This window comes from Desmodus rotundus, chromosome 8 (assembly GCF_022682495.2).
Source record: "Desmodus rotundus isolate HL8 chromosome 8, HLdesRot8A.1, whole genome shotgun sequence".
Classification (NCBI taxonomy): Eukaryota; Metazoa; Chordata; class Mammalia; order Chiroptera; family Phyllostomidae; genus Desmodus; species Desmodus rotundus.
Window position 1 is genome coordinate 37620668 of NC_071394.1, and position 13003 is coordinate 37633670.

The window sequence follows — 13003 nt, forward strand, 5'->3', positions numbered from 1 at the left end:
TTCTTATAGACACATCGCTGGTATTTTCTTCCAGTTCTTCGTCCATTTGAAGTCCTCATAGAATCTTGAAATTTCAGTGTTGGAAGACATCTTTGAGTTTCAAGTTCAAACTCCAATCAGATAATTAAATTTTCTCTACAACATTTAAATGTCTAGTCTCGAACTTTTCCTAGGATTCACTAGGAATCATGAAACAATCCATTCCTTTAGTTTTAAACTATATTTGATTACTTGAAACCTCCCTTAAACTCTCATTAGGCATTTGTAATGTATTTGAATGATTGTTGGACTTGGGAATCAGAAAAACTGGGCTAAGTCTCCAGAATTCACTAGCTGTGTGACGTTGTATAAATTATTTAATTTCTGGCATTTTGAAATTCAGCTGTAAAATGGAGATAATAATTCATATTGATTTTGTGATTTCAAGTAAGGCAATTGAAAATCTTGGGACTCACCTACAAAGATTATATAAATGTAAGCTGAAATTGGTTTCACTGCAATTTTCACCTAGTGGTGGCTGGTTCTGTCTTCTGGGATTACAGCTCTTCAAATACTCAACACAACTTTTCTAGTTGCCCCATGTTTTCCTTTCTCAAGATAAATATTTCTAGTCCTTTTAAGATGTCATAAGACATACTGTTCAGGCCCCTCTCCATTCTGGCTAGTGGGCAGATGTTAATATTCCTTTTCAGTATAGTATTATTACAGTTGTGACCAGCAGAATAGAAGAGAATAGAAATGATATTTTCTCACTCATGATACCATATTCTATTAATGCAACCCCAAATCACAGTATTGTTAAACAGCCATGCATATTATTGATTCATATTAACCATCAAAAGAATGAAATCTCATCTTTTTCATATTAAGCCATATCACCCTTTCCCATCCATTTCTAGTTGTGCTAGGGAGGTTGAGATCTAGTTGCAGAGATTACATTTATGCTATTAATTTTCTTGTTAGACTAAGATCATTATTCAAACTTGTGAAAATCTCTCCAGAGTTGTTTATTTACAGATTTACAGATTATCATGTTTCTGATGTCTTACCCAAGCTCCTTGTAGTAGAGGGGGGGAGGTTAGGGGGTGAAGGGATTGAGCAAAAAGGAAAAAGGACTCATGGACATGGACTACAGTGTCATGATTGCTGGGGGAGGGAGTATAAGGGGACTAAATGGTAATGGGGAAAAAATACAATAAAGACTAAGACACAAACACTAAAAACAAAATGAAAGGGACAGAATAGGTATATAACCTTTCAGGAAAAAAAGAAAAGAGTATTGTTTAGCTCTACTTTACAAAGGTATCTGTCTGTCTAAGTAGGAGAAAAATTCAAGATTTATGATTCCTTTGACTAGTGGTTCATTGACTTTGCTATTTCATAACCCCCATCTCCTCCTCTAGGGTTTATTTCTGCAATGGGAAAAAGTACAATTATATTAAAATTGACTGCTTTATTTTTGGATCAATATAATCAAATGCAAACAGGTTATGTGAATTTAAATAAAAATATTGTTTTTACTACAGAGAAAAAATATTATGAGAAAATAGGATTTTCAAAGTTTTGAAGCTTTGAATATTGAGTATCAATTTGAGTATTTTAAATATTACTTCAGAAAATGAAAAGTATTATATAATTTTGTTTACCATTTTAAAGCATCACCATTGATTTCTGATGTCTTATCTTTAGCATTTTTTTCATCTCTATGAAGATAAATATACCATTGGGAGAAATTAAGTAAACATATTTATCTTTTATAGGCCCATACTTGGTATTTCCTTGTGGCCCCTCACTTGTCTTATTTAACAACATATTTGTTTATTTAATGGATTGCTTTACTCCTGGCCCTACTTTATAATTTTTTAGATTATATATTAATCTATATCATATGAAGTAATGGTCTATCAATAGGGGACTTTAAATTATGGTACAGCCACATCACAACACAGTAAAACTGTAATGCAGCTATTAAAACAGAATGAGGTAATTCTTGATGTGCTGATAGTGTGAGAGTATAATATATACGAGATCTGTCCGGAAAAAGTCCAGCTGTTGTCAATATAATGAGAATGGTTTGTGTGACATCAATGTAACCTGGCAGCCAAGGATAGTGGACTGGAATGCACATGCATGAACAATGACTTCACTGTACTAGTCAGTGAGGGCACAACATTGAGTGAGCATGTGTACTGTGTGGCCATCATATTCAAAATGACTGAGTAGAGCAATGAGTCTGCATCAAATTTTGTGTTAAGCTTGAACATTCCTCTGTGGAAACTATTTGGATGATTCATAAGGCCACAGCTATGGGCAACTGGTGACTGGCAACTTCATCAAAACATGCCTGCTCATGCATCACTTCCCATACAGTGTTTTGGCAAAACATCAAATCAAATCACCCAGGTGACTCAGCACCCCTACAGCCTGGATTTGGCACCCTGTGACTTCTGGCTTTTCTCAAAACTAAAATCACCTTTGAAAGGGAATAGATTTCAGAATGTTGATGGGATTTAAGAAAATACTTCGGGCAGCTGATAGTGATTGGGAGAACTGTGTGAGGTCCCAGAGTGGCTACTTTGAAGGGGACCAAGGTGTCACTGTCCTATGTACAATATTTTTTGTATCTTGTATCTCCTTCAAAAAATGTCTCTATTTTTCATATTATATGGCTGGATACCTTCTGGACAAACCTCCCATAAACCATGCAAGATTCCATTTGGGCAAAAAGAGAATATCCATATTTATATATTTATATTTATATATTGTACTATATAGGTTTATATATTTATATATTGTAATATGTATGTATATGTAATGTTTAACATTTTATCTAAAATATATAACATTCAAATAAATATATAATATTTTACATCGTATACTTAAACTACATATTTGTACATGCTGGGATTTAAATGGATAGTTTCTGGAGAGATACACAAAAACTTTTCTAAAAAGATTTTATTTTTAGGCAGAGGGGAAGGGAGGGAGAAAGAGAGGGAGAGAAACAATGTGTGGTTGCCTCTTATGCAACCCCAACTGGGGACCTGGCACACAACCCAGGCATGGGCCCTGACTAGGAATTGAACCAGTGACACTTTGGTTCACAGGCTGGGGCTCAACCCACTGAGACACACCAGGCAGGGTCACAAAAACTTTTCTAAAAGTAACTAAAGAATTCAAATGTGGGGCCTTCCTTACCCATAATGAGTTATTACCAGAGATAACTTTTTACGACCTCTCTGTAGGACAGGGCAAATAATCTAATTACTGAACATCTGATCTTATTGTCCTGTGAATGACCTTCCTCCCCTCTGAAGCCCAAGGAACCTTACCTCATCCTTAGCTCAGAATGTCACATATACACTCATTTAACTTTCCATCCCTGAATATCTCATGTATGTTGGGTTCATATACTATGTAATTAAACTTGGTTGATTTTCTCTTGTTTATCTGTTTTCTGTTGATTTAATTATTAGACCAGCCTGAAAAACCAAGAAAGGTAAAGGAAAATTTCTTCCTCCCTACAAATGTAGACAGCCACATTTTAAAAAACAATTATTTTCATTTGAAATCAGTATACTCTCAGACACATCTTATACAGAGGGCCCAATAAAGATTAATTTAGTCAAAACAAATCACTGGAGGTTCACATGATATAGTATTGTATGTAACAAAAGGAATTGAGCCACTTTAAATTCTTTTGGAACAAAGTAAATTATAAACCAACCAACTAGCAATCAAACAAAGAAAACAAATGAAACAGGTAAATAAGTTAATTAAACACATCATTTAAAAGTCAATACTGGCTTTAAAATTTTATATTGAATACCTACAAATATTTTAATGCCGATGCTGACAGTTTTGATCCACATATAGAATCAGTTCTGATTCTGCGACTTGCTAGATAATAACCATGAATCATTCTTTCTGCCTCCAAGCTGAATTCTACATTCAAATTCTTTGCAAAAGCCAGCAGCTAAATTAAAAATGTAAAAAATTTAAGAAACTCAGACTTTATTATAGAATCTATATTGCAAAAATGCAAAGTATATTGTTGATTTATTTTTAAACATTTGCATATTTTATTTACATTGAAATTGATTAAATAGAGCCATCTCAAAATAATTGAACATTTTAACCATAGTCTTGTAAGAATATTTAAGTTTACCACAAATAATCTCTTCCCTCTTAGTGCAGAAATGTTCTGCGCAATGTATTGGAATGACTTTCAAGTCTTTGTTTCCAGTGGAATAAAGGCTCACTCAGATCCTTTCATTGGGAGAGAGACTTCTGTCAGAAGCTCATTCCCTTTGAATAGCTTTAATTCTTTGACAGTTTATTTCCTTGTAACTTTCCCTCATTGGCCCTAGATGCCCTTCTTACTTCCCTTTTTTCCCTTTAAAGAACACAACTGAACATTAGCAGTGTGGGAGAAATTGTGTTAAATACTGTGAATGTGGGCCTTGGAGATTCAGTAAGATTTTGGGTAGAGAATAAGTTTTCAACATAATGATTATCAATATTTTCTCTGAGTTTGTACTTTTCTTTCTTTCTGAGTGATTTCCAGTTTCTTAAGTCTTCATTCAATGACATAATTTCCATGATCTTCAACAATCCTAGTTGTTTTCTGCTTTTAAAACTCACAGAAAAAATTAACCATAAAAATGTTGCTGTTAACTGTAATATTTATATTTTAAAATAACTTTTCTAAAGGATCTGGATATGTCCTGGGTTGGATATAGTCTGTCTTCTTTATTCTTCTTATACTCTACAGTTCCCTTCAGGCCTTCAGAGCTGGATAATAATAATTACATCAGTAGACCTCTCTGGTTTACCCTATGGAGGCCCAGTGATGTTCCACCTATATCCCCGCTTTGAAAAAGGGCTGTTGCCCGAGGTTCTGGGAGTCCTCTCAGTATTTGACCTCCAGCTGTCAACTTTTTCAGGGATTGCCTCAGGACAGCCCATAACAAATGAGTGATTGAGGTGGAAGTGGGAGGGTATTATAAAGCCCCTCTATTTATATAAAGCGGGACCACTCTGATAGGTCTCTAGCTCCAGAGTTCACTATGGGGCCAACAAAGGCTATCTTTGGGCCTATACCACAGCTTGACTCCTTCCTCTATCCAATCCTGCTTTCTTCTCCCTTCTGATGGGGGAACTCAAAAGTTAAAAATGTTTAGCTTTAGTTACGTAGTCAATAGGCTTGGTGATTAATGCATGTACAAAGCTAGTGTTCCAGGAACTGGGATGTATAACCAGACATACTCTGACTCCAGGGGACCCACAAGAAATTTGATCTTTGTGCTAAAGCAGGTTTGCAAGAGAACAAGATGGTATCTGAGCCATTGCGCTCCAGAGAGGAAATGTCTGCCAACAAGGACACAGATAAAAAATCACCATGGGTCAGCAGATGAAAGGATACTAGGAAAATTGCTGTACTGCAGCTTTTATCTGATTAACCTTTTTCCTTGAATTCTAAACCCCTTATCTACATTTTTCCTGAGTTCCAAACTTCTTGCCTACCTTCTTCTTATAAAAAAGGTCAGCTCGAGATGAAGATGTAAGACAGACTTTTTAGGGTACGTAACCTGCCATCTTATCAGATTGCTGGCCATCTGAATAAAGCCCCATAAAGAGTTGATCTTTGTCTCTACTTATTAGTTCTGGTAGTGACAGGCAGCATGAATGCCGACTTTTCCAATTTCACTTCTACTGGTGTTGCCAAAAAGAGCACTCCCTAATAATCAATGGCACACTAAACTCCATCTCAGTTCACCTCCTGGAGAACCCAGGCTGCAACATACTCCATTCAATCTGTTTTGTGTGATAGACAGATTTATCTTTTGGGGAAATCATTTTCACTATGTCACCAGCCTAGTAAAGTCTATGTTTATAATTGTTCTCTCCAGTCTGACAAATCAACTATAAACTGCCTGAGCTTTCCAAGGCTTATTGTAAATTTGCCAAATTCCAATCCCAATGACTCCATAATACAATTTTTGTTCCAGTCATGCAAATCTTTTCATAGTTTTCCATGTATACTCTTTGCTACTTTTATGTCTTTGCTCCTATTCTTTTTTCTGTTTAGCATGCACATCCTTCCTATCATCTAAATCTTATCTTTCCTTAAGGCCCAACTAAAGTCTCACCTCATCTATGAAATATTCCCAACTCTTCTACTGTATTTAATATCCTCCTTTGTAAAAATTTAAAATACTTTCAGTCAGTGCCACCCTATTTAGCACTTAATTGTCCTTCAGTTGTTTCAGGTATCATATTTTTATCTCAACTAAATGATTAACTATTTAAAGAGAATTTATATTTCCATGAGAATATTAAAAAAAACAGAAATAGGCTCATACATATAAAGTATTCAGTAAGCACCTAATTAATAAATCCATACTTTTTTTGTTTCTGTTTTTCAGGGAAAAATTGGGAGAAAATTTCTCCAGATCATTAGTGTGTCTACATATTCAGTATATTAATTCCTAGAGACAAACTACTTTTTTCTTATATGCTAAAAATAAACAAAAAGACCTTTTCTGTATTATCAATATTGTTCTTTTTCTGTTCTATGTGAATAAGCAATGCTCATAATTTATTTTTAAGTCTACTTCACCTTTCAACTTTTTGTCTACAAGGAGGGCAAGTGTGAAAACAAATTTTAATGCCCTATGGATTTCTACTTCCCAATATTCCCTGCCTTTTATCTATCCTACTCAGGTTCTTTTTAACTCTACTGTGGACAGATTTCTAAATAGTTAATATTAAAAGGGTTTCACTTGTAAATACTTGAGTACCTTTAGTAATTATGAAAATCATTACTAAATTTTATCATCTACTTTCAGGTTCTCTGAATATGCCACACATGTTTTCATGTCAGGACAGTAAAATGATTTAGTGAGTCATGATAGGTATTCCCTAAAGTTGAAGGCATTCATATAAACAAAATCCCTTTGAACAGCCTACAAAATGTAAATAACTGTACATCTATATAGCCTCTCATTGTACTTTCCATAGAAATAATCTGTTTTTATTTCTTTCATTAAGATTCTTCATGCTATGGTGTTTTGGACAGTGGTGCAAAGAATAAACTCACCATTTTAATATTTATGTCCTTATGTAGTTATTTATTTAATATAATCCTAAATATTTTCTATACATTCAATGTCCTCAAAATGTTTAAAAGCTAGAAGCAAGCTGGAATAAAATATTCCTATATGTAGAAAACTGAATGCTCAAAGAAAATTGTATTTAAGTTGAGAAACATTACCACAAGTATTCTTGGCAGTCATTTTTTCTACCTTTACCTTTTCAAAATCTTCTGTTGTAAACTGTTTAGAAGCTAAATAAAGCAGCCCTTCAGGATCAATGGCTTTCTTTAAAGTATGTTGAACAGTAGGAAGAAATGGGTGGCAAGGAGATGATTCATTACAGTTAATCAATAATCCAAATGCCTCTACAAGATTAGCTGGAATTAAACTGCAATCCTACATCAAATAAAAGTGTAAAAGACAAACATTAAGTTCAGGCATTTTCACAAAAACTTTGGAAATAATTATAAATTATTGAAATAGTCATATATTTATAATATTTGATTATATTAAATTATGTACTAATAACTAATAATTATGATTTGCTATTACTAATTATTATTTAAAATGATTCCTGAATATTATGGGAACTTTGTGGTGACTAATTTTTTTAAAATGCTCTTTATTTTTTCTTATATATTATTCTTTAAAGCCTCTCCCAAATTCAAATAACAATTTCTAGTGAGCAGATACCTGCTTGGAATGATTAAAAAAACATTAAAATTTTTAAACTGTGTCATTATTTAGTTCTAGTACCCAATTAAGTATAGAAATGGGTAATAACAAAACACTAAGAACAACGAAAGCACTAAGATTAAAATCTGTTGCTAAATTCTCTGAATAACATTCTAACAAAATATACAAATACCTTACCATCTGACCAATTAGAGTGTTGGTTTTCTGCATATTTTTCCTTGATGATGAATCCATATCGACAAAAGACCAGAAACTACACTGAATTGGAAAAGTCATTTGTTGATCGATATCATCCCCAGACTTCTTTCCAGGGATATATACTGTGATGCTTCTGCTTTCCATAACTAAGTCAAAGACATTACCCATTTGTTATTTAAGTTCATTTTGGTCTATATATCTATAGATCAATAATAAATGTTTTGTAGAATCTTACTGCATAAACTTTAGGTAATATAGACAAAGTAAATTTGTTCTGCAAGATATAAATGTCTAAAATAGAAAATATGCCATAAAAATAACAAGGCAAGAAAATATTTGAATGTTTATATGTCCTGTGACTTGATGAGAACCAGCTGTCCAAAGCTGGTAGCTAGTATTGTGGTCAGTGTCTGGGTGGAACACGCAGAAGGTTAGGAGATTGGTCATTCAGTGCAAGTTTACAAGGGAGGCTGAAATATAGCCATGTTCTTTTATGTGGAAAAACAATGATGGAAAGTGGGCTATTTTTGTGTGAGTGAGAGAGGAAAAGGCTGAGAGAGAATATGAACTACAATTACTAGGGGGAATAAATCTCAAATTCAATATGTTCAAAACCAAATCACTTCTCCTTAAATGACTCTGTGTGCATTATTCATGGTTGGGATATCACCATCTAAGCACTTAAAACTGAAGCTAAAAAAGTGTGAAAACATTCTACTCTTTTTTCTATGTATCCCTCACCCCATTCAATCTATGAAGTCAATACTATTTCTAGGATTCTATCTCCCAACTATTTCTCAAATTAGTCTTCTCTCCACTCATGATAACAGTCTTTTTTATATATCTTTTTCTTTCAGTTGGGTCATAAAGTAAATATTTATGTTTAACTCTATAGAAACTGCCAGACCAGTTTATAAGATGGTGTACTATTTTATAGTCTTATCAATAATATATGAGAATTTCTGTTTCTCCACATCCTTAGCAACTTTGGTTGTTGTCAACCTTTTTTAATTTTTGTCATTCTAGTAACCAGGACCCTAGCTACATAATTTGTGGGGCTTAGTGTAAAATGAAAATCTGGGCCTCTTACTCAAAAAGATCAGGGAAAAGCTGCCAAAAATACTAATATTCAATATATAAAGCTATTTCCTTTAAAAGTGTTATTACTTATACCATGTAATAGGAAGAAGTAAGAAATAGGAAAAATCAATTAATGTAATCCATAATATCAACAGGCTATAGAAGAAAAGTCACATCATTACATCAATATATGCAGTAAAAGCATTTGATAAGAGGATATCCAACAATATATCCAACACCCATTCATTAAAAAAAAAATCTGAGTAGATTAGGAATAGAGGACTACTCCTTCAACTTGAAAGAGAAGACTCAAAGCTTTCCTGCTAAGATCAGGAATAAGACAAGGATGCCCCTTCTCACTACTGCTTTTCCATATCGTATTGGAAGTCCTACTTAATGCAATAAGACAAGAAAGGGAATAAATCTGGTTCAACAAAAACTCATGTGTTAGCACAACTGAGAGCAAAGGCTAAAACAGTATATTTGCACATTAAAGTCCTCTTTTTATTTATAAAGATAAAATGAGACACGACATTTAGTATAATTTCTCAATTTCTAAAACAAGTACAATACAATCTTAACTGTTAAATAACTCTTTGTCACTGATGAAACTGTAAGTTAAACAGGTGAAAATTAATTTGATACCCTGGCCAGGTAGCTCAGTTTGTTAGAGCATCATCCAGATATGCCAGGGCTGTGGGTTTGAGCTCTAGTCAGGGCACATATAAGAAGAAACCAATGAATGCATCAATAAGTGGAACAACAAAAACATGTTTCTCTCTCTCTAAAAATCAATCAATAAAAAATATTTTAAAAAGAAAATTAATTTGAAAAATATATTGTTTACCTGATTGAAGTTGTTCAAGTTTATCTTTTTTGTGTGAAGCCAAGTCTCCTATAAAGCAGATACCACCTTTAGCCAGCAAAGCACTGCCAGCTTGAATGCTAACCGCTCCAGTTCCATAATTATTCCTGGACAGAGTAGGAAAAATTTCAGTAGAGACTGGATGACGTATACCACGGGGCACAAGGTTTATACTAAAATTCAAAAGCCTAGGGAAAAATAAATTATTCATTACTATTATTTAATATTTGGTTTTCAGGAATCATAATGTGTAACAGCTACACAATCAAATTTAATTTGATTCAGTTTTTACTGATCTAGGGATAAAAACATACATAAGACTTAATCCTTAACTTGGAAAACTCACAGCCGAGAAAGAGACATAAACAAAAAACTAAAATACAATGTGAAAAATACTGAAATAATGTTATGAAAACATCCATAAGAGAGTATTATTTCTTCCTGGAAATAAGTCAGAGAAAGGTACAGAGAGATGATATTTGAACTGGGCCTTCCTCATTTTATGGATTGTTTTCTTTTGTTTACTCGGAATTTTTGCATTTAGGCTTGCCAATAGCCCATCACGAGTATTCCTGCTGCCTATGCTCTGTATCATGGTAACTCTCCATCCATTCTTTTACTTTCTAATCTCTTTGCCAACTGCCTCAGCCTCTTTATTTCTCAAATTTAAACTCAAAGAAAGGAATATGATTATCTTAGCTTAGCTTTCAAATCCTTGACACAGAAATGATAGCTTGCGGGTGCAATCAACTATGATGACTAAACATAGACATGCAGAGCAAATATAGAAGAAGCAGCATCTCTTAAATGTGGATAAGTAGATGTTATAAAATGTCTACTGTATGTGCCATTCCAAGGAATTTAGATGTTAGTTTGAAGATTATAAAAAGGGGCAGTGAAATTTAGAAAGAAACTTGCAAACCTTTAGAGAAGTGGTTCTCAAACCTAACTCACATTAAAATCACCTGTGGAGTTTTAAAAAATTCCAATGCGAAGCTCCACCCAAAGCAGGAAAATTAAAACTGTGGGCATGGGCCACACTCATATATACCTTCTCCCAAGTGATTCTAATGTGATTCTAATGTATAGTCAGGCTGAGAACCTAGTTATATAGAACAATGGGCCTCAAACTTGGCTACACATTGAAATCAGCTAAGGAATTAAAAAAAAAAAAGACTGATACAAGGTCAAAATAAAAAAAACCCGTATTTCTATATATTCACAGAAACTATTTGAAAAATGAAAATAGTAAAACACTGCCTTTTAAAAAAAAATCCTCACCTGAAGATATGTTTACTGATGAGAGACAGAGAGGGGGAGAGAGAGAGAGAGAGAAAGGAAGGTGGGGGAAAGAAACATCAATATGAGAGAAAAACATCCATCTATCCATTGGCCACCGACCACATGCACCCCTACCGAGGATCAAACCTGAAACCTTCTCAGTATATGGGACAATGCTCCAACCAACTAAGCCATCCATCCAGTGCAAACACTACCATTTATTTTTGTTTTTATTTTTTAAAATTTTTTATTGTTATTCAGTTACAATTGTCTGCATTTTCTCCCCATCCCTCTACTGCACCCCAGCCAATCCCATCTCCCTCCCCCACCTCTACCCTCCTCCTTGATTTTGTCCTTGTGTCATTTATAGTAGCTACTTTAGACTCCTCTCCCCACTATCCCCTCCCCACTCCCCTTTAATAGCATCAAAAATATCAAATACTTAGAAATCAACTTAAAATATGTTCATGACCTTTACAAGACATTGGTGATTGAAATTATGAAAGATTTAAATAAGTGGAGATGCACACCATATACATAGATTGAAAGATTCAGCATTGTTAAAAGATAAATTCTCCCCAAAACTGATTTATAAGTTAAATGCAATTTAATTGAAAAGCCTTAAAGGCTTCTTTAAAGGGGAGTAGTGGGCGAGGTTGGTATTAGCATATGAATTCCAAACTTTATAAGGAAATGCAAAGGACCTAAAACAGTGGAAAAAAAAACTGAAAATGAAGAATAAAGTCATACCATCTGATTCAAAACTTAACAGAGCTACAATATTGAAGAATGTGTGGTATTGGCATAATTAAAGACAAATGGGTCAAAATAACAGAAAAGAGAGTTCAGATGATTTATACCCAGTTCAATTTTATAACTAGTTTACATCCAGTTCAATTGCTTTTCAATGATGGCACCAAAACAATTCAATGGGAAAAGGAAAGTCTCTTCAAGAAATGGTATACAAAAATCAAATAAATGCATAGCAAAAACATTAACCTTGACTTCTACCTCAAACCACATACAAAAATTAGCTTGTTATAGTTAAGAGTCCTAATATTAAAGCGAAAACTATAATGCTTCTAGAAGAAAACACAAAATAATATATTTATGACCTTGGGGTTGGCAAAGATTTTTAAAGCAGAATCCATAAAACACTAAACATATATATAAGAATACAATAAATTGGGTTTCATCGAAACTAAAAAGTCTGCTCATCAAATATATCTCAGTTTTAGACTGGGAGAAAAATTTCATGATACACATATATGACAAAGGATGCATATTCAGAGCAACCCCTTTTAAAAAGTGAGCAAAGAACTTGAACAGAAATTTCGTAAAAGTATATGAATCGCAAATGAGTACATGAAAAAGAGCTCAAATCAGTAGTCATCAGGGAAATGCAAGTAAGAACATAATGAGATACCATTTCATACATACTAGAATAGCTAAATTGAGAAAGACTGACAACATCAAATGTTGGTGAGAATAGAAACAACTGGAAACTTACATTGTTAATAGGGATGTAAAATGGTACAACCACTTTAAAAAATGGCAGTTCCTAATAAAGTGAAATATACATCTACATTATGACACAGCATTTCCACTCTTTAGTATTTATCCAAGATAATGAAAACGCATGTCCACAGAACGACTTGTGCAAGAATGTTTATAGCAGCTTTATTTATAATAGTCAAAACATGCAAAACCTGAATCTTCATCACCAGAAGAATGTATAAACAAATTCTGCTATATTCATATATTGGAATTCTACTGATCAATAGAA

The 13003-nt window shown here is 33.6% G+C and overlaps 1 protein-coding gene across 1 annotated transcript in view; it reads right to left on the bottom strand.

The window, feature by feature from the left end:
- The window catches only part of MCMDC2 (minichromosome maintenance domain containing 2), a 31974-nt gene that overhangs the window by 8737 nt on the left and 10234 nt on the right, over positions 1-13003 (bottom strand). Inside the window, exons 9-12 of the mRNA XM_024572228.3 lie at positions 9919-10124; positions 7971-8137; positions 7314-7493; positions 3834-3976 (exon numbers count right to left, since the gene is read on the bottom strand). Of these exons, the coding sequence (XP_024427996.2) occupies positions 3834-3976; positions 7314-7493; positions 7971-8137; positions 9919-10124 (696 nt within the window). The remainder of the gene's footprint in view (positions 1-3833; positions 3977-7313; positions 7494-7970; positions 8138-9918; positions 10125-13003) is intronic.